Genomic DNA, 23120 nt, shown 5'->3' on the forward strand with positions numbered 1-23120 from the left:
TTATTGTCCGACATTTTTCTGGCCCATAAAGAACCACCAAAAAGGTAATAAAAAATTATATTCACCGTAACGATTTTCTCTCTGGCCATTTTGCTAATCCTTGCCATCCATTTGGTCTTTTTTGCATCTTCTGTGCCCCCGCTGCTTGCGCTGGAATCCCTGGGCCTCTTATGCTGACCTAAGAATTCTGGCTTTCATGATGCTTGTGAGGCTCTAGACATGAGCGTGGAAAGTCAACGGCACACATGAAGACATCATGATGATATGACAGTTCGAGTAATTTCACAGAACCTTTCCAATGCGGGGGATCAAGATGCAGTGAGGACCAGACAGATAGCAATGAGTAGCAGAGGTGAAAGGTTAGAAGACTATAATCGTTCTTTACACTTTTTTACATATTACGTTTATTATACTCCATGGTCTGTAAGAGTCATTCCATTCATGTAAAATAACTTCTCCATGAATTGATTTTCTCGCGAAAGAAAAGAGTGAACAGGTGAATTCGAACTTTTCAGATACGCTCATCTCTAATCAAATTTAATAAAGTAATGCCATTTGTGGCACAAATATTGATTGGCTGTTGACTATTGCATGTCTGCTTGAACTAACATTGATTCTTTGAATGAAGGGTTTCCTGTTGATTTTTCCTGGATAGTGATGGTCCTGACCACTAGTTGTGCGGGAAACGTCAGTACAATTACATCCACATGAATAAAGCTGTGCGTCAATACCTGCAAAATGTGTACAGTACCTCCATCTCTTTAGTCTTCTGAAAGGAAGAGATCTCAGATGTCAAACCCCTTTAATCATTTTGTAGCACATCTTAATAACATAGCATATCAATTCATTATCAGAATACCCCTTTTAGACTTTTTATTAACATAATATCCTGTCATTCCAGTCTGTGTCCATCTAAGAATTGGCATGACTTCTATGTCAAGTAATAGTAATATGTATTCAGATTAGAATTTTTGCACACTTCAGTTTTTTATTGGGCTGTGTGTCTTCCTGAAATACAGTATCTGTTTCTTTACATTGTAAGGTTTTTCCTATTTATCTGATATTTACGTTTGAGATTATCTTTAGTACAATAGTTGCTGAAATAATTGACTTAAAAAACCTTGATTACAGTATATTAAAAATTTCGTAATAAACCGTTGTAATATGTTTTGTAACTAAGGAGCATTGCAAAATTGTAAACTATTTTTCCTGATTTTATTTCAAGCAGTGTGAAAGCAGTGACCTGCAAATTGACTGTAAAAAGCAACGCTTGGATGAAACCTCCTGCCTACTTCCTCCATGCATCTCTCCCGTTCCAAGTAGCAGGACGTCGAGCGCTAAAGAGTGAGTATATTAGCCTTGGATCATCATTGCTTTGCTTATTATTAATTCACTAGATGGTGGCCCGATTCTATCGCATCGGTTATTCTAGAGTCTCTGTTAAAATAAAAAATAGTTATATACTCACCTTCCGACGGCCTCCGGACTCTTTCTCTCCTCTCCACTCTCCTGGAATCTTCCGGTCCCAGTAATGCTTTGCGCAAAACACTGCTGATGACGTCGCGCTCACGTGAGAGTGACGTCATCTCCGGCCCTTCTCGCTATGCATTACTGGGACCGGAAGATGCCGGGAGTGTGGTGAGAGGCGGGACAAAAGTCTGGGGACCGTCGAAAGGTGAGTATATAACTATTTTTTATTTTAACAGAGACTCTAGAATACCCGATGCGATAGAATCGCGCAACCATCTAGTCTATTATACTCCTGTTACACCCGGAGCTGCTGTCACTGTTCTGCTGTTACCTAATGTATTGTACACCAGTTACAGCCAGAGCTGCCATCACTGTTCAGCTGTTACCTAATGTATTATACTCCAGTTACTCCCAGAGCTGCAGTTACTGTTCTGCTTTTACCCAATGTATTGTATTCCAGTTACACCCAGAGCTGCAGTCACCGTTTTGCTCTTACCTAATGTATTATACTCCTGTTACAGCCAGAGCTGCAGTCACTGTTCAGATCTTGCCAAATGTATTGTACGCAAGTTACACCCAGAGCTGCAGTCACTGTTCTGTTGTTACCTAATGTACTCTTGTTACACCCAGAGCTGCAGTCACTGTTCTGCTGTTACCTAATGTAGTGTACTCCAGTTACACCCAGAGCTGCAGTCACTGTTCAGATCTTACCTAATGTATTGTACTCCAGTTACACCCAGAGCTGCAGTCACTTTTCTGCTTTTACCTAATGTATTGTGCGCAAGTTACACCCAGAGTTGCAGTCACTGTTCTGCTGTTACCAAATGTATTGTACTCCAGAATATGTACAGGACTGTGCCTGTGTAATGAGCGACACAGCAGTGATGCCTTTAACGGCTGTAATGTGCCTGTACAATAAGCGATGCGGCTGTGTTGCCGCGACGACTAAGCAACTGTCGCTGATTGGTCGCGGCCTAACTGCCACGACCAATCAGCAAGGTGGGATTTCCATTACAGACAGACAGAATTAGACAATTATATAGTAGATTTGCACCATGTATTTTGCAAAAATCCATACCGAGCGTTAGTCAAGCTGTTCCCAGTGATGAGTAAATCTGCTGAAATACGAATTCAGTAGTTCGCTTGAACTTGGCCAAGAAATTTGATTTTCCTTGAATTTATTTTGACTTGAATGAAATGTACATCATTATGATCTGAGGTCTTCAAACCTGAAAAACATCATAGATATGTGAAAAGAAAAATATAACAATTATACTCACCTGACTTTCACCTGTTATCCCTCCAAGCTTTGCTTCGGTCTCACCATTTCCTTTGGTTTTGTCATTGAATCTTCAAAATCTTCCTCATCCGGTGTGAGACTGGAGACCTCCGGGAGTTGAGCCCTCAGGACCGCGACGACGAACCTCCCTCGGGTGAGCTGGCCAGGTGTAACACCCCCTATACAGGGAGCGTTTGGGGCAGATCCAGGGGAGACTATCGCCGCGGAAGCTGATACCTGGGAACAGCCGGGAAGGAATGCAGGCAGGAGACGTACAGGCGACCAGATGGAAGATGACGGCGACCACAGGGAAGGCTGCTGAAGCCGCGGGAATGGAGGTGGACAGGAGCGGAGGGTGGCAATGGCGGACGGCAGGAACAGGTGCAGGAAGACGGAGTCAGGAACGGACTGGATCTGGAAGGGCACACAGGAAGGTCACGAACAGGGAAGCTAGCAGAGGACCAGGAGAGGTACACTACGCAGAGACAGAAGGAATGCAGGAGCGCGTGGACCCAATACCACAAATGATAGTCAGGTGGAGAGCATAGGGTGAGGCTGTCTGATATAGGGCACGCTGCAGAACTTCCGGGTCAGGGTGCAGCAGTGCCAAGGAGCCAGGGGATAGGATGCCTAGTCTAGAGGGCGTTCCTTGCTGTGCGCTTGCGTACCTGTGAAGGGGCAGAGGCTGGCCGCAGGACAGTTGACGGACAGGTGCCAGCAGTGGGGGCTGGCCAAGAGGACCGGAAGCGCCGGAGGACCCCGGACGGTGTATAGGCACACACAGGATGCGGCTGGGGCTGACGGGGCCGCAAGAGGAGTCGTGGCAGAGGCAGATGGAGCAGCGGCGACGGGAACCCGACCAGAGGGAGCTGCAGCAGCGGTGGTCAGGACAGCGGGCGCAGAGAAAACAGACGCTGGGGAGGTGAGCGTGACAGGCGCCGGGGAGGAGGTCAGCGTGACATCCGGCATCTCGATTGCCTTTTGACGCCCCTTCATCTTTGGTGTTGATTAGGTGATGGCATTATGATGTTTTGCAAAGCAGATCTTGTCATTGCAGCCTAGTCAGCACAGTATAAGCCAAAGATGCTGGGTGCCTGGATGGGCTGAAGATAGCCCATTGACAAATTCAAAGAAGTATGGTGAGTGAAAAATGAGTACTAACATTTTTTTAACCCCATCTCTTCTATATCCAGAAAGATGGTGGCTGGTCATCAATTGCTGGATTCGTACTATTCTAATTACATAGAAAAAGGACCTAATCTTTTGTTTAGTTGGATTTTTTTTTAGATGTAAGTGAAATCGTATATATCTATGATGTGCATAGATAATGGTGGAGCAAAGTATTTAAAAAGAACCGCAAAAATGCTAGAATGTGTTGTAGCTATGGCTACATTGTCAAATGAATTTTGTCCTCACAATGTAATCAATTAAAGTTCCTACTGAATGACAAGAACGATAAGGCTGCATTCCCATGTACTATCTTCAATGCTATCAGTCACAGTAATACCAGCAGTGGCATATACTGTATCAGTGCGATAAATGAGTGGGGAAAACTGCACATTCCATCCTTGACGTTAAAAGGGGTGAAATTTTCATCTAGTTGTTGGGACTGTAAATGGCAGCGGATTTTCCACAAGTGAGTACAAAAACTGAAAATCTGTTTTGTTTTCGCATTTTGTGAATTTAGTGTAAGTTACTGATGCAAGGAAGTATTTCGAAAATGGTAAAACTTTTAAAATACAATAAGGTGGGTTTTTTTGTAATGAAACCATTAGTTCCCAAAAGGGTATATGCACATAAGATCTGTTTCAGTCATCCGTCTGAAACCCAAAAACGTGATTAAAAAAAGTGAAACAATATGAGTTTTTAAGTAAGAACAAATTACTGTGCACATCTTTGATCTTTTTAAACTTATTTTCATCACTGCGGGTTTCCAAAATGGTTCAAAAAAGTGAGCTAATTATTCTTACCACTATTTTACATACAAAAGTGTATGCCTTGCGTGGCAAAGCCTCAAAAAAATGTCACAGAAGGTGACAAAAAAGACACTTTAAGAAAAAGGCCACCAGTGTTTTCCCAAAGTGTCTTCCGCTGGAAAAAACCATGATGGCTTTGCAGATGTCTAAAAGATGTCATGTGCACTTTCCCTAGATCTAAAAAAAAAAAAAAAAAATCACAATTAGACTGCGTCTAAATGATGACTTTGGCCGTGACCTCTGTCTTATGGCCAAAGATTGCTAGGTGTTGTGGCTTCATCACTGCACAATATAAGTCATTGGGTGTTGTCTCATTGTGACCCTGAGATTATCGCAACCATGACAAGCAAGTCGCAAGAAGTCCATCAGGGTCAGACTTTTAATGACTTGCCTGTCATGGACCCTGAGGATTGTAATGCGACCCCATTGTATTGTGCTGCGATGTAACCATCTCTGACCACGCAACAGATGTAACAGCCTAAGAGTCATTTTTCCTTTTGGATGTGCAAGATTCACATATGAGAATTTCCTATTTCTGGTATACTTCTTTCTTCCCTCGACCCTCTTTCTGACCAGGGGTTAGAAAACATTTATTCATCATTTTGCGGTTTACTGTAGAATCACTGAAATGTTGGTTTCACGGCTGTGCTAGATATAACTGCTCCTAGACATCAGATGATGTATATGAAACAGCTGTGCTGAGGAGACACCTAACCTTTACAATTCACCTTGAGAGCCTGTGAATTTCTGCCAGCAGCAACCTTTGCTAGCAACAACTCTGTCGGCATATACAAGTTACGCCTATTAATAACTATGTCACATTATTTAATTTACACCTTACAAAAGCCTGTGTCACTAAGCAGAGGGCACAAGGAAACATCAGATAATATTCTCATATTGTACTATCAGAGAAGGAGAAACATTCATACATTTATCCGTATTCTTTCTCTAAGAACTGTGAACAGCTTGAGTATTATACAAGAACATCTGGTTTATTGTTAAATATTATATTACATAAAAAGATTGGCAGATAGATGGATGGATAGAGAAATAGATATGGGATACATAGATAGATAGATGCTGTATATACTCTCCTCAACGTTGAAATTTCAACACCAAGAATTAAAAGTCCATGGAGTTAATAAAATTACAGGATGGAAAGATATGTTACTGATATGAAAATTATGGAAAATTGGGAACACAATTTTCAAAATGTTTCAATTTATTTAGTATGAACACCATGCGCAGAAATCCCCAAACTTACACACATTGGCTTCTATCAGTTAGGTTATTAAAGGCTGTCCGAGGAATGTTCCACCACTCTAAATGCACTTGAAAAAATCATCAAGATCCGCTGCTGGCAGCGTCCTTTGCAGTTGCCAACCAGTGACATCTCAAGTGTGCTCCCAGGTTTAAAAACCCAAAGTTTAAGATATACTAATTTTATTGGATGACACAAGAATATACTGTATTGCATTCAACATCATGATAATTTGAATAAAGCAACACAAGTCAAGAAGAGTTAAAAGGAAGCTACTGTCAGAAAATGGCGGTTTTGGTATTACATTAATCTTTCCAAACATTTTGGATTTTTTTTATCATCACCTGAATTAAAAAAAAATGAATATCACATTTGCCACTAGGGCTATTTTATACTTATATTTCCTGATTTTTCAGGTTGAGTCTTAAGCAGACTCATTATCATCATTGCAGGATAACCATGATAACACAGGATTCACCATCCACAATAGTCGATGTCACAGCTATGTTTCCCATCTCTTCATATTGACCTCTGTATACACTCATTTGATGCCTCAATACAAAAGATAGGGTCTAAGTCAGTCTATTGTGCCTAATTGAAAGAGTTCTATTTTTCTATATACAGATGTTGACGTGAAAATTAAAAAAAAAAAAAAAACTATGACAAATCGGCAGTCTCATTGGCAGGCTGACCATGATAACACAGCATCAACCATTTATAATAGGTGATACCACAACACCCTTTGTTGCCTCTCTTTTCAAATAAAAAGAAATATATCACAAATAAACCAATACATTTAATTTAAAAAAAAATGTCAGTAATAGGTAATGTTCTCTTGACACAACCCCTTAAAGCGTGAAAACATTTGTAGTTCGTTTTCACTTACCTAGTCTACACTTCTTGGCAATTTATACATGTAAAAGATCTCTGTAAATTACATGAACATACTCCCATAAAAGCCCTATGCCATTTTGAGCTCTTGCGCATCCTCACCTCTTGCACATAAATCCACTAGAGGCATGTGCGCTTCCTCCGCTGTATTAACTGTTTGTCGTTGCATTTCAATTAGCAAAAAACATGTTGGCAAATTAAGTCATTAAACATGTTTAATTATTCCAATAAATTCATTCACAATTGGTTATTATTGCAATTAAAAACCCATTTTTACAGCCGATACAGCCCAAAGCAAGTGAACAATCAGCTCCACAATATGTAACAATTAATGTCTGCTAATCATGCCTCCTCTTTCATAAAATGGATGAAAAAGGTTTGTCAGCTCTATAAATCTCTTGGCAGATTTTAGAGCACCTTCTATTGGGTACTAACTTCCCTTGATTGAACATAATTGTGGTGAATGTACTACGGTTACAATCTTTGATCTGGAATTGTAAGAATAATATCTGAGTTAATTAGTTATGTGCAGACTAGTTTGTTACACTACTCAGTTCTTATTGATAAAGTGTCCTACGGATGTGTCCACCTGTGTCCTTCTTTCCATGAATTTCGTTAAAGCCCCATGCCAGCGTTTTTTTTTTTGTTTAGCGCTGGAGTGGCGCTTTAAATGTAAGCTTCCTGCCCCCCGTTCTTATACTCACCTTCCGGTGGTTTCACCTTTTACCCACTCTGCTTTGATCCCATGAAACCAACTTCAGCCAGATAGCAACACCTGTTTAATTCCTCATGGATTTTATACATATCTGCTTGTAGTCATTGAACGGAACTTTTCTTGTTTACTTCCAGAAGATCCAAATCTGTCTTAATCGTGTGATGACACAGTGGATCCTAGCTTATAAGACTCAGAGCTCTGATAAATGTATTATATTTGTAAAAACTCCTTTGAAACATCCAAAATGATACCCCTCACTGAGTGAGTGGGCTAAAATCATTAACATTATTTTAGGAGCATGAATATAGATAAAATAACTTTTGACCAGAGGGTCTTAATCATGGTGATGAGTAAGACCTTCAGGTCGAAATACGTTTGTTTAGCTGGCTAAATTGTTTTGTTTATACTTATGTTCCTGAAATAAAGTTGATCATTTTAGCCCACTCATGGAGTGCCAGATATCCTTTCATTGTTGTTGTTAGACACTCTCATGTGCCCATGTACCTGCATGAGGACCATACTGCAAGACTGGTAAGCTGGAGTCCCCATTGACTTTGTAAAAACTCCTGCACCCGGTCAGAGTTGGATAATCCAAAAGGAAACTATGATTGTGATATTCAATTACTCAAGATCTTAGAATAATTAATACCCAAAGAATATTAGAAAATGTCACTATTTAAATATCTAACAAGAATACATTTGGAGGAACCGATAAAACTCTCAAACTCAATAACTCATTTTCTTGAACTTGATCTGCTTTATTGCTGCTTTGATTTTTTTTTTTTAGAGCAAAAAAGACAACAAAAAAGAAAGAAGAAAAAGTGTTTCCTCCATTGTTGTCACCACTGGAGGATGAACCAGTCCGAAGGCGACACTCCAGTGATAACAGCTTGTTCAGTCAGGACAACATTGTTGCGATGGTGCACGTCCCAGGAACTTCTACGAGACACAAAAAGAACAGCAGCACAATAACAAACACTAAAGTGAGCTGTGTAAGTAGCAGGGGCATTCGTCACACTCTTAGATACAGTTACATTACGACAAATACAAATTCAGCATTCTGGGATAAAATGTCACAATTATACTCTAAAAGGTCGGATTTCTCACTTTATCTCATAGAATTCTGACTTTTCTAACTTTTTATTTCAGAGTTATGAGCCAATTTTGTTTCTTGCTTCAAGATTCTTTAATACTGAACTCAGTTATCAGTTGGAAAAATGGATTTAGATTCACACTGTCCGGTATATCGTCTTTAATGGGGGGTGTACGTAAATGGTGGGATGGAAAAGTTACATTGCAATATAATTGATTGAAACACAATCATTATAGAAAATATTCATATTTTATGCATTTTTTTGACTTTGAAAAGACTATATTTTCATTTTGATATCTGATTGATAACCATATTTTAGCATACTAATGGCATTACCTTTATAGGTAAGGGTACATTATGGATGGTATATAGCCATCAATTCTTTCTGGATTTTTCCACAAAAAAACATTTCTCACCAATCCATCACGGAGACCCTCACAATCATTATAAAGAGCCCCAACCCTTAGGTCTTCCTCACTTCTCCAGGAATTGTATGGATAGCAATGGGTTTTCATGTGTGATGCAACTCCATTGATTTTCTATTGGATTAATGTGATAGACCAGTACAGTACTCGACTACAACTCTCTGCCTCCAGGTCAGCAGTTTAATCTGATGATTTAAATGGAACTTGTCACTTCCAAAAACACTATTTGCAGTACCTGTCTGGCTGGTTTACTGTAACGGTGTTTATAAATAGGAAATTAAGTTAGATTCTCCCTGCAGCCAATCATGTTTTCGAGAGATAGATGGAAAACAAGTAGGTGGGAAGGTGAACTCAAATGTTTGGCCACACCAAGGGTGCGCCGAGCGTCTGTACCTAGTGTGAACAGTCATTCTATGCTGACAGAGTTCCCTTAAGTTAAAACTCGTCTACTTTGCTGGAACTATATAATGCTGCGGATTTTATGTGCATAAAGTGCAATCCACACCAAATACACAAAAGGTGAACTTTGCCCAAGGGTAGTGGTATTGCTATGCAGGTTGTCAACGCACATTCTTAAAAGCATCAGTATCCTGCTATATTTGCTCCATACACTAAAGAGGGAAGGAGCCCTGTTTGTGAGCATAGTATACCTACAATGACTTGTGCAAATGATGCCTTGCATTCTGGTGTTTTGAATTCTGCAATATATATGTGGATTTATACAATATAGTTAGATATAGCTAAAGGAACCAATATCTATTGTCTATACAGGAAGAAGACAGCAGCAGACCACCAAGCATTGTCCTGGAGAACATTCAGCATCATTCAGAGCCAGATTTATGGTTATCAATACCTGCTGTAGCCAATATAAATGCTGATTCTCGGAGATCAAAGATAACATTTGATGAAACGTAAGTTGTATTACAGTCATGACCAAAAGTATCGGCACCCTTGAAATTGTTACAGAAAATGAAGTCTTTCTCCCAGAAAATTATTGCAATTGCCCGTTTTGTTATACACATGTTTATTTCCTTTGTGTGTAGTGGAACAACTTAAAAAATAAAGAAAAAAAGCAAATTGGACATAATTTCACACAAAAACAGCAAAAATGGGCTGGACAAAAATGTTGGCACCTTTCCAAAATTGTGGGTATTCAACTTTTTTTCATCATGTGATGCTGAAACCAGATAAAAAGAGGAGTTGACTAAATCTTTGCATTGTGTGTGCCACACTAAGCATGAAGAGCAGAAAAAAGAGATGAGAACTATCTGAAGATATGAGAACAAAATCTCAAGGTTACAAGTCAATCTCCAGACCTCTTGTTATTATTTTGTCCACGATGTGCAACATAATCAAGAAGTTTACAACCAATAGCACTGTAGCTAATCTCCCTGGTTGTGGACGGCAGACAAAAACATGAAAGGTTGCAATGCAGAATAGTCTTGCAGGCTCAGGATGCACCAATATCAACGTGAATGTAATAATTATATGGGTACTACAGAATCTGATTTCGAGGGACAATATGAGACTGAGACCAAAGTTGATGTAAATAAGTATATTTCACAAGAGTGACAAAACTAAACAGAGTACTTCCTGCAACAGTAACAGAAGCACAGCACAATATGGAATAATGCAAGTAAAGCAAAACTTTCTTTCTGCAATTGTAACGAAAACTCAGCACAATATGGAAATGTCCTAAGTGACTGAAGAGCTGGGTAAGACCGCTAATAATAGCCAGTCCAACAGTACTAATACTCTAGTGCGCACAGGGCACAAAATGTAGGAGTCCAGCAGCAGATATGTAAGCAAGTACACTATATTAATGAGGTAGTCCCATGATGTAGTAATCAGCATGCACACAGCACTAGGGTGCATAAGTCCAGCAAACATAAGGGTGAAATGCACATGGTTCTCAAATGTAGAAGTCCAGCGTGACACAGGAGAGGCAAAACAGGAGAAGGTCACTATATGTACCTATAGGGCTGAAAGTCCCACACAAATCCAGCAACGCAGCCCCAACAGACACAGACCCAAAGGAGATGGCAAAAGTCAGGATTCCTTACTAGCCACAGCAGCTCCAAGAGTGATCAGCTCCACACCAAAAGTCCAGACAGTAGTTGAGCACAGCAGGGCTGTAGGCAGCAAAATGTAGAGAGGAAGAGCACCGAGTAACAAGCAGCAGCCGCAGCAGGGAGTCCACTAGCAGATGGGCAGGAGCAAGACAGCAACAAAATACTCAGGCACCGGAGAACACATGACCCGGACTTAAATAATCAGGACTGACAGGAAGTTCCATGACAGGGTGAGATCCAAGACTCCATCTTGGATCAGGGCGAACAGGCACAAGTAAAGTCTGGAATCCTTACAATGAACTATCTATCAACATTTGAATGAAATTAAATTCAATGGTAGGAGAGACAGGAGGACACCAGTGCTGACACAGAGACGTAAAAAAGCTAGACTGCAGTATGCCAAGATGTACATGAGTAAGCCAAAATCCTTCTGGGAAAGCTTCTTGTTGACAGATGAAACCAAGATAGAACTTTTTAGTAAAGCACATCATTTGTTTGCTGATAACGAAATGAGGCCTACAAAAAAACACAGTACCTACAGTCAAATATGGTGGAGGTTCAAAGATGTTTTGTGGTTGTTTTGCTGCCTCTGGCACAGGGCAAACTGTGTTCAAAGAATCATGACATCTGAAGACTTCAAATGGATTTTGGGTTGAAATTAAAAAGCTGGAGTGGATAAATGGGATCAGTGGGTGCTCTCGTCCACTGGCCCAGCTACCTTTAGCAAGACTTCATGGACCAGGGCTCATACCACTGAACACCTGCTCTATCCTCCGGTGGGCAATACACTACACAGACCACATAGGGTTAGGGTAAAACAGTGTGGCAATACTTTATTGAACCACAAGACCCAATAGCAAACAATAATTCCAGCAATTACCCCAAGATGGTGCATATTATAGGGTCTCACCTTTCCGCCGGGATAATGGTAGATGTTATGTCCGAGCTCCCAGGGTCGCTACTCCACCTGTGATATGCACGCAGAGAGGAGGTAACAACAAGTGGAGATGACCAAGAGCAGTGCTGTGTTCTTTCAGCTGGGTCCAATGTAACCTCAGCTGAGATCCTGAAGAGTGACGCCAACCAGAAGAAGTCTTTTTTATACCCGAAACAGGTGATCTATTTTTAGATTTACCCAGTGTCCTTCAGTCCACCCTCACAGCCTTTCCCTATCTACCTTTGAAGTCAACAAACTGGTTATAGAATGCAATACACAATTAGCATATCAGCACACCATAAACAAAGATAAACACACACTATGTACAAGTCACTATTACAGACTTACACAGTATGTTAAGTGGTATATCAGTTTGCAAGTTAGTCTTCTTGACCCACCATACATAAACAGTTAAATCCACAAGCCAATATACAGATAAAAAGTCAATTCTTCTTGGTTTGCAAAAACATGGTTGTCTGGGAAATTAAGATACAATCTGGTTTATTCACAGCTGAGTTTGCACCCTAGGTTATGGATCTTCCAGCAGGACAATAACCCCAAACAAACTGCAAGAAGCACACAGAAATGGATCAAAACAAAGCCATGGAGAGTTCTAAAGTGGCCAGAAATGAGTCCGGATCTAAATCCCATGGAACCTGTAGAGAGATCTTAAAATCGCTGTTGGGAGAAGGCACCCTTCAAATATTAGAGACCCGGAGAAGTTTGCAAAAGAAGAGTGGTCAAAAATTCCAGTTGAGAGGTGTAAGAAGCTTGTTGATGGTTATAGGAAGTGATTGATTGCAGTTATTCATTCCAAAGGGTGTGCAACAAAATATTAAGTTGGGGATAACAACAATTTTCTCTTGCCAATTTATCGTGTTTTGTGTGAAATGATGTCCAATTTGCTTTTTTGTGTTTTTCCAATACACACAAAGGAAATAAACATGTGTATAGCAAAACATGTGTAATTGAAAAAATTTTGTGAGAGAAATATTTCATTTTCTGGAACAATTTCAAGGTTGCCAACACTTTTGGCCATGACTGTATATTGCTTTAGCAATATTTTTGGCTTTAATTTTCCAGTGCAAATATCGTATGTGATTCCATCCATGCTCTGGTTCTTTAGCTAGAATTCTATTGTACCTGTGCAAGCCAAAACTTTCAAATATTGTGCTGATTATTTTGTTAAATACATATTTAATTTAAGAAAGCTTTGTTTGAAGGATGAGGAGTTTCTTTGCTCTAGAGATAAACAAAACTTTTACTAATTTTTATTCATTCAAAGCTTGCAAAGAGAATTTTTGACTAACGAACTATTTCTCTCTCACAGATAGACAACATAGGCTGAAATACTTAACTTTAGGTCTTTATTTCAGTCTACCTTATCTTAAAAGGATTGCCCAGTCCTAATGTATTAATAAATATTAGATAAGTGGGGCACCCAGTATTCCCACTTATCAGCTTTCACTAGGTCCTATGGCCACTAAAGAACTATATTACCAAAAGATATGTACAGAGATAGAAGGTAAACATCTGGCGGGCAAAACCAGGAAGGCATACATAAAGATCAAAAATACACAGCAAAAGTTTCAACCAAGAGTTGGAATGTTGAAAGACACCCACAGGAACAAACTAACTGAGCCAGAACAAATCAAGGAAAGATAGAAATAATGCACAGAGCACCTCCCAATGACTGATTTTACGGGAATAAACGGGCACTAGAATTGATAGAGAGACTAACATCCTGAAAGACAAAATTGTTGCTGCAATAAAGCTTCTGTCAAACAACAAAGCGAATGAATGTGACAATATTCCAATAAAGCTAATAATGTCTTCTGAAGCAGCAGTGGATATCATCAAATGCCTTTGTCAACAGATATGGACAACTGGTAAAAGGCCCAAGTACTGGACAAGATCAGTGTTTATTCCTGTTCCGAAGAAGTAAGATGCTATCGAATGTGGAAACTATCGCACTATTGCACTTATACCTCATGCAAGCAAAATACTACTGAAGAACTACTGAAGATCTACAAAGACATTTACAGCCGTACTTTGAAAAAGAGCTGCCAGAGGAACAAAAGATGTGATTGCTAACATTAGATGGATAATGGAAAAGGCCAAAGAATACATCAAAGAGATCTATATTTGCTTCAACTACAGCAAAACCTTTGACTGCGTTGATCACCATAAACTTTGGAATATCAAAGTGCCAAACGATATGATCAGCCTCAATAGGGACCTTTACATCGCAAGCAATAGTCTTAATGGAACACGGTGACACAACATGGTTCAAAGTAGAGCGAGAATTCAGACAAGGCTGCACCCTTTCACCATTTCTCTTCAATTTATATGCTGAAGGTTTTTGCTAAAAAAAAAAGAAGGAATCAAGTTGCTGGAAAAATCATCATAAATCTTAATTACACAGATGATACATTGATAGCAACAAGTGTTGATGGAATGAAGGAGTTATTACAGAGTGTCAAGCTTGAAACTTTGAATATGCGACTGCTACTCAATAAAAGCATGACAAAGATATTGATTTCTGTCAGATATGATTGGGACTTATTTGAGATGGACGGCGATGAACTGAAACTTGTAAAGGACTTCAGCCTACTCAGATTGATGATCACTCAAAATGCAGCGGTACCGGAAGTCAATAGGAAAATAGCTATGGGCAAATCAGCAATGAAGTCACTGGACAAGGTCTTCAAATCAAGGAACAATTCAATGTCGACAAAGACATGGCTCGTACATATACTTTTTGTGGTAACATACGGATGCGAAACCTGTACGCTAAAGGAACAGCACAGAAGAAGAATTGGTGCCCTCGAAATGTGTTGTTGGAGTAGGATGTTATCAATACCATGAGTAGCAAGAAGAAAAAACAAAATCAAATTTTGGAGCAAATCAAGCCAGTCTTGTCACTCGAAGCACTGATCACTAGTCTATGTTTTGCCTAATTTGGATACATCATACGAAGAGAGCAATCACCTGAGAAGGATATCATGGTTGACAGAATAGAAAGAATAAGGTGAAGAGGAAGACCAGCAACCCGATGGTTTGATACTGTCAAAAAAATTACAGGAAAGACCCTGGTTTACCTATCTAGTCTTACACACGGTGGATCTTTCTACAGGTCATTCATCCATCAAGTCGCCAGCCAGATCAAGCAAAAGTCCGTAAAAAAAAAAAAAAGCAAAATGGGTAACTGGAAGCATACCAATGTATGGACTTTCAACACCACAGCTCAATATACTGTATAATGATTATTCTCGGTTACTGTAGCTCTGCTCACTTCTGCAGCTCAGCCCCTGTTGAAATGAATTGGACTTAGCTGCAGCACTGAGAATGTTATGGCGCTGTGGTGCTCAGGCTTCATACATTGAGAACTTCCAGTAGCCATGAGTTCTAACAACAGCTGAGCAGTGGTAGGTGATGGATGTGGTACGCCTACCCATCTTATATTGATGACTCATCCAAATAATTGGTCTCATAATAAACAGTCCATGAAAAACAGGCAGCACATGGATGGTATCCAATTGCTTTTTCATGGACTTATAGACTTTAATTAGTGAATTGTATCTTAGCCTTGATTCAAAATCTGTCATGTCTCCAAGATTTTGTGTAGAAAGCTAGACATATCAACAGCACCGACATGTAAACATCCCCATAGACTATCATTGATAGAAGTTCTATACTTGAAAAATACAACACATATTTGATGACCACAGTTTTGAATATTTTGACCTGCAGTCGAGCTGGATTTTGTAGCCATAATTTGAGCTCTAAGATACAGGGACATTATGGCCATAGGAATAGTGTATCATCATAAAATGTCATGATTTTTAGCATGCATGTTATTTTTTCATTACCCCTACAAATAAGTCTGATCTAAAATTGCTAGTCCACCATATGAATCTCAGTCGTAATGTCTGTAATGTTTTTATTCTTTGTATTTCAGATTGCATAATGCTGATTATTACATGCAGGAAGCCAAGAGGTTGAAGCATAAAGCAGATGCATTAGTAAGTTTGCCTCTTTCACTGTTATTACTGATTATATGTGGGCTATTTTTTCTTTCAATTATCAGTAATTGCTGCCATCATAAGTACATCTGACAAGCTAAATACTTGTTAAATAGCTCCATGTTCTGTATGTTTTCAGTTTAGCCCCTCTAGAATGATTGCCTTGTCAGTAACAGATTAGGATTAGGATTAACCTTATAGAGGAAATGTTTTTCTGTCTCATAGGAAAACCGAATTTTATGCATTCAACTTATTGAACAGATTCAGTTCTTCTCAAAATTCTAACATGAAGCTAAAATATACTGTTGGCACATCAACGGGACCCTGAAATAGTTACAGTAGTGTTTCCGGAAGTTTTTGTTAGCAAAATTGGCATCAAAAAGTCAAGTCCTTCCTTCACACCCTTGTTCCATTTAACCCCTTAACGACTGCCGATACACTTTTTAACGGCGCTGAGAAATAAGTGTATAGCGCCCCCCGAGTCAGAATTTTTCCGGGAGCTCGGCTACCATGGGTAGCTGAGACCCCAGAGAACATGATTTGGGCCAGTTTTTACCAACCCCAGTGTTGTAATCACTGTTATTAATGGAATAACGGCGACCGGAAAAAAAAACAGATTTCCAATTTAATTTTTCTCTGCTCTGATGTGAGGATTTATGAGTATGTTGGGGTTAGGGTTGGAGTAAGAATTGGGGGATCCACTGTGTAGGAGCATCAGGGGGTCTCCAAACGTGACATGGCGCCACCATTGATTCCAGCCAATTTTGCGTTCAAAAAGTCAAACGGTGCTCCCTCCCTTCTGAGCCCTGACATACACCCAAACAGTGGCTTTTCCCACACATACTGGGTATTGGCATACTCAGGAGAAATTGCACAATAAATTTTGTTGTCCATTTTATCCTAATACCCTTGTGAAGATTAAAAAAAATTGGTTCCAAATTAAACTTTTTGTGAAAAAAGTAAAATGTTAATTTATGCCAGTCGCCACTTATGGACGCGCTACATTTAAGTTAGCCACATTAAATCTTGCATCCTTAAATAGCATTCAGCAAGATTGTCTCATGAAGGTCCAATGTGGGACCGAAAACGTTCAGTTATTTCTTCTGTTTTTGTCTGGATGCAAAATAAATGAAATTTCCTCTTCTTTCATCAATTTGAGTGCCAAGTTTATTTTTGCTTTAATTTTCAAAAACAACAGTCAGCAGCAATGAGCTGGTCATCTACTATTGAAGAAATGGTTAGGTTTATTGGACAACCCCTTTTATTAAGATATGTACAAACTTCCTTTTCTTTAGATAATAACTATATATATTTAGGAAACTGGTGAAAACTATATTAAAGAACCCTGAAAGCCTCAAGGTAGCCAAAGACCACTAATCCAAAATTTCCTTGGGCAATGACAGGGACACGTAGCTTCTGATTCATCCAAGTTTTTCACAAAACTCTTGAGCTGAATTTCTTCGACTTTTTGCCTTTTCATGGCAGTTTTCCCATCTTCACCAAATGGGTGCAGCTGTGGTGGGACAAAGGCTAAGTAGGGGGTGTGATGCCACAAATCATCAAATTCATCACAAGCAGTGACGTTCCATATGCCAGAAATCCACTGACTGGAGTAAGATTTTTGGGATAGCACACAGAAGCTCATGCTACTCCTCAGGCGCTCTTGATTCATGAAGAGGCGTGCACCTCCTCATGACCCAGGAATGTCTGACACCACCATGCGCCCTCTTCATGACTGACCTTGATGACTCGGGGCCTATGTGAAATAAACTGGTCCTGCCTTGTGCATCATAAGCTCTTCTATAACACTATTCTTATGCAATGTTTCAGATAGAAAAGTTTGGCAAAGCTGTGAATTATGCTGACGCGGCCCTCTCGTTCATCGAATGCGGGAACGCTATGGAGCGAGATCCATTAGAAGCGAAATCTCCATACACCATGTACTCCGAAACTGTGGAACTCATCAGGTTAATGTCTATTTTGTGATCATTTTCCTTATCTCATTTCAGTCGTAATTAGAACCTGCTAAGTTTTTTAAAGAAAATAATTTCAGGATAATGATTTGTTCAAGGCATCTTCATCTCTGAAGTCAGCGTAATTACTTCTTGCCATTTTATTAATGTGATGGAAAATGCGTAATTGATGGACAGCGCTTTTATAAATTAGCCCCTTTAGAGGTTATAATGTGACTGTTATAATTTGCAATATTCATAAAATTAAAATTGAGATGTAGTGGGTGGCTATAAAGTACAATCATTGTAATATTTGGCAGCGAGACCTGCCTTTAAAGGGTGCAATATCAAATAGAAAATTATGTTCAAGAGGTTTTTGATCGTTTTTTTTTCTACAGAGGAGAATTGTTCTTTTCTTCTGCTTCCATAGTCTATGAGGTCGATGAGAAGAAAAGTGAACTTTAATCAACAAAGTTAAAGTGAATTACAGCTGCCTTTTCTTTTCCAGACATTAGGCAGCTGATTTTATTTGATGCGTCAATTGATTCACTTAGAGAATATAACCTCCCTTTCAATGAACATAAAATAATTATGTTTTATTATTTTTAATAGGGAACAGCCAAAATGGAGCAGACATTTCAATCTATATTGATCTTAGCAGACTGTTAGTAGTCTTTACATACAAAGCAGTTCAAGAGATTGTGTGAGGCATGCACAAGTGTAAGCAGTAATGATATTCACCAGCGTAACCCTATGGGGTGTCTTTGACCTTGCAGCGGAGGGAAGTGATCTCTTAAACCATAGCTACAGGATCTATCCATAATAGGGCTCAGGAGTCTAATTATAAACTGTTATTATGGTAGTTTAGAAAATCCAGATATCTAAACATGTACGGCAAATGTGGAATTCAGCATAAAAAAACAGACTTTTTTGTATATAAATATATCTGGAAACAGTTAAAACATGATAGATAGATAGACAGATATAGATGCTGTAGATAGATAGATATAGATGATAGATAGAAAGATAGATAGATGATAGATAATAGATGGATAAATAATAGATAGATAGATGATAGATAGATAATAGTTAGATAATAGATATATGATAGATAATAGATAAATAATATATAGATGATAGATGGATATATACAGTAGATAGATAATAGATGATAGATAAGATAATAGATGATAGATAACAGATATGATAGATACTCTAGGTAGATATATAATAGGTAGATATGACAGATAGTTGATAGATAATAGAAATATAATAGCTGATAGATAGATGATAGATATTTACTAGATAGAAAGATAGATAGTTGGAAAGACTAGAATAAACTATTATTGTCACAATGAAACAATAGAACAGAATGACTATGATTAAGAACATTGTTTCCCAAGATCATCATGGCGGGTAGTCATCTTATTTCTGCGAATAATATCTTGAGACAGATTATTTTGACACCTAATCATTGGTATCATAACAAGAGGCCAAAGGTTGTAGCTGGAACAGATTTCTGCTCTTGAGGGGTCTGCATGGTGCGCTTATCCCCGCTGACTTTTATTGAGAGAACATGATACTTGATACTAAGTGCAGCGAGAACTGTAATAACTTCACAAATGGACACTCAAGGGGGGTCTTCATCTATTCTTCACAGACATCAAAGAGAGATCACAAACCATTAGAGATGTATAGTATCAACCTGTTCATTAAATTGTATCAATGTTAAATCGGAAAAGTCTGCTCATTTAAGTTCTAAATACTTGAAGATGACACTCGTCTTCCAAGAATGGCATGGGTCTGTTGTTTTCTTTGTACAAAATCCAATTAACTAATAGTAAACTGTATCTCAACAAAGTTATGTAATATTTATCTCTAGACATCCTAGACTCCAGACTCCACTTTCTCATAAACTATCTCACTTGCATATTCATATACACATATACAGCTGGTGAAATAAGTATTGATCACATCACCAATTTTCCAAGTAAATATATTTCTAAAGGTGCCATTGACATGGAATTCTCCCCAAATATTGGTAACAACCCATTCCATCTACACAGGCAAATAAATCAAATGATAAGTGTCCATAAGTTATGTGTAATTATGAGAAATGACACAGGGAAAAGTATTGTGGTCAATATGTTTTCCCTGTGTTATTTCTCATTATTACACATAACTTATGGGCCTCTATTGTTTGATTTCTTTGCCTGTGTGGATCGGATGGGGTGTTACCGACACTGGTGAGGATTCAATAGCACCTTTAGAAATATATTTACTTGGAAAATTGGTGATGTGATCAATACTTATCTCACCCGCTGTATATATTCATATATATACCGTATATACTCGTGTATAAGCCAAGTTTTTCAGCCCCTTTTTTAGGCTGAAAAAGACCCTCTTGGCTTATACACGAGGTCTGCATCTCCCTTCTTGTCTTCTTCCTGTGTGGTTACATGTTACCGCTCATTAAAGTCATGAATATGGACGTGTCTCCACTCCCATAGGGGTGGAGCTGCATATTTATGAATTTAATGAGCGGTATCACATGACCGCACAGGAATAAGACAGGAAGGGAGGTGCAGGCGCTGGGACTGAGATGTAGCAGAGCCGGATATGCAGACGCCAGGAGGGTGAGTAGGACTGGGGGAGGGAGAGCCATGCCATATTTACCTGTCCCCGTTCCACCTCGGCGTTTAGTCTCCCAGGTCCTCTGGCTGTGACGTTCAGGTCAGAGGGCGCGATGATGTGTTTAGTGTGCGCCCTCTGCCAGAACAGTCACTGCAGGGAGCCGGCGATGCTGAGGAGCAGTGGGCAGTCATTTTTTTTTTAAATCGCAGCAGCAGCATTATATGGGGCATATATTAATATGGAGCATGTTATGGGCCACCATTAACCTTTCTGCAGCATTATATGGGGAATATATTAATATGGAGCATGTTATGGGCCACCATTAACCTTTCTGCAGCATTATATGGTACATATATTAATATGGAGCATGTTATGGGCCACCATTAACCTTTGTGCAACATTGTATGGGGCATATATTATTATGGAGCAACTTATGGGCCCCATTAACCTTTCTGCAGCATTATATGGGGTGTATTTTAATGTGGAGCATCTTATGGGGCCACCATTAACCTTTCTGCAACATTATATGGGGCATATATTAATATGGAGCATCTTATGGGGCCACCATTTTACTTGCATCTATTTTTATTTTTGAAATTTACCAGTAGCTGCTGCATTTCCCACCCTCGGCTTATACTCAAGTCAATAAGTTTTCCCAGTCTTTTGTGGCAAAATTAGGGGCGTCGGCTTATACTTGGGTCGGCTTATACTCGAGTATATATGGTATATGAAAAATAAGCCCTACTTATAGTCAGGGCTAGCGTTAGGGGGGGGAAAATTTGGATTTTCTCAAAGGCCCCACCCTCTTATGGGCCCACAGCATTTCTATTTCAAGGTTAAAGCTGCTTAAGGCCCTTTAGTGACATCACGGCCATGTGACCATGATGTAACCAAAGATCTTTTAACTGGAGGAGTCTAGATAACCTAAAAAGGAGGCAGGTTGGTATGTACAGTATGTGCAGTGTGTATACATGTGTACACATGTGTATGTTCAGTATGTGATTGTGATGACATGATTATATTTTAATAAACATGAATTTTTTTTTCAAGAATAAATGTGGATTGATGTTCATGTAAAAAATAAGACATCCCCTGAAAATAAGCCCTAACTCACCTTTCAAAGCAAAAAATAGTATAAGACCTAGTCTTATTTTCGGGTAAACACGGTATGTCAAACATCACGCTCCTGAACTTGTCTTAAAATAAAATAATATTAATGCAATTAATATATATCTATATATACATCTCTGGCAAAAATTAAGAGACCACTTTCAAATGTTCAGTTTGTCTGATTTTTCTCTGTATAGGTATATTTTTGAGTGAAATGTAAATTGTTCTTTTAGTCTATAAACAACATGTCTCTGAAATTCCAAGCAATAATTTTTTTTTTTTCTGACAAAGAAAAATGGTCAAAATTTAAAAAAAAAACAGTTTTCAGAACTCAAATAATGCAAAGAAAACAAGATCATAATCATTTAGAATTCAACAATACTAATGTTTTAACATATATATGTGCATTTGTGTGTATACATGTATGTACAGTCATGGCCAAAAGTATTGACACCCCTGCAATTCTGTCAGATAATATTCAGTTTCTTCCTGAAAATGATTGCAAACACAAATTCTTTGGTATTATTATCTTCAATTAATTTGTCTTAAATGAAAAAACACAAAAGAGAATGAAACAAAAAGCAAAACATTGATCATTTCACACAAAACTCCAAAAATGGGCCGGACAAAAGTATTGGCACCCTCAGCCTAATACTTGGTTGCACAACCTTTAGCCAAAATAACTGCGACCAACCGCTTCCGGTAACCATCAATGAGTTTCTTACAATGCTCTGCTGGAATTTTAGACCATTCTTCTTTGGCAAACTACTCCAGGTCCCTGATATTTGAAGGGTGCCTTCTCCAAACTGCCATTTTTAGATCTCTCCACAGGTGTTCTATGGGATTCAGGTCTGGACTCATTGCTGGCCACCTTAGAAGTCTCCAGTGCTTTCTCTCAAACCATTTTCTAGTGCTTTTTGAAGTGTGTTTTGGGTTATTGTCCTGCTGGAAGACCCATGACCTCTGAGGTAGACCCAGCTTTCTCACACTGGGCCCTAAATTATGCTGCAAAATTTGTTGGTAGTCTTCTGACTTCATAATGCCATGCACACGGTCAAGCAGTCCAGTGCCAGAGGCAGCAAAGCAACCCCAAAACATCAGGGAACCTCCGCCATGTTTGACTGTAGGGACCGTGTACTTTTCTTTGAATGCCTCTTTTTTCTCCTGTAAACTCTATGTTGATGCTTTTGCCCTAAAAGCTCTACTTTTGTCTCATCTAACCAGAGAACATTCTTCCAAAACGTTTTAGGCTTTTTCAGGTAAGTTTTGGCAAACTCCAG

General features: G+C 39.0%; 1 protein-coding gene across 4 annotated transcripts in view; it reads left to right on the plus strand.

Annotated features, from left to right (window-relative positions):
- Nucleotides 1–23120, plus strand: part of AFF2 (ALF transcription elongation factor 2) — a 743921-nt gene that overhangs the window by 662296 nt on the left and 58505 nt on the right. For 3 of the 4 annotated variants that reach the window (XM_073543590.1, XM_073543593.1, XM_073543594.1), the window contains exons 12-16: nucleotides 1226–1344; nucleotides 8380–8584; nucleotides 9882–10021; nucleotides 16081–16144; nucleotides 17975–18111. In XM_073543590.1, coding sequence (XP_073399691.1) covers nucleotides 1226–1344; nucleotides 8380–8584; nucleotides 9882–10021; nucleotides 16081–16144; nucleotides 17975–18111 — 665 coding nt within the window. The remainder of the gene's footprint in view (nucleotides 1–1225; nucleotides 1345–8379; nucleotides 8585–9881; nucleotides 10022–16080; nucleotides 16145–17974; nucleotides 18112–23120) is intronic. The other variant, XM_073543591.1, reaches the window with a different exon arrangement.

The sequence above is a fragment of the Dendrobates tinctorius genome, unplaced genomic scaffold (assembly GCF_039654945.1).
Source record: "Dendrobates tinctorius isolate UK_male_01 unplaced genomic scaffold, ASM3965494v1 ptg000133l, whole genome shotgun sequence".
Taxonomy (NCBI): Eukaryota; Metazoa; Chordata; class Amphibia; order Anura; family Dendrobatidae; genus Dendrobates; species Dendrobates tinctorius.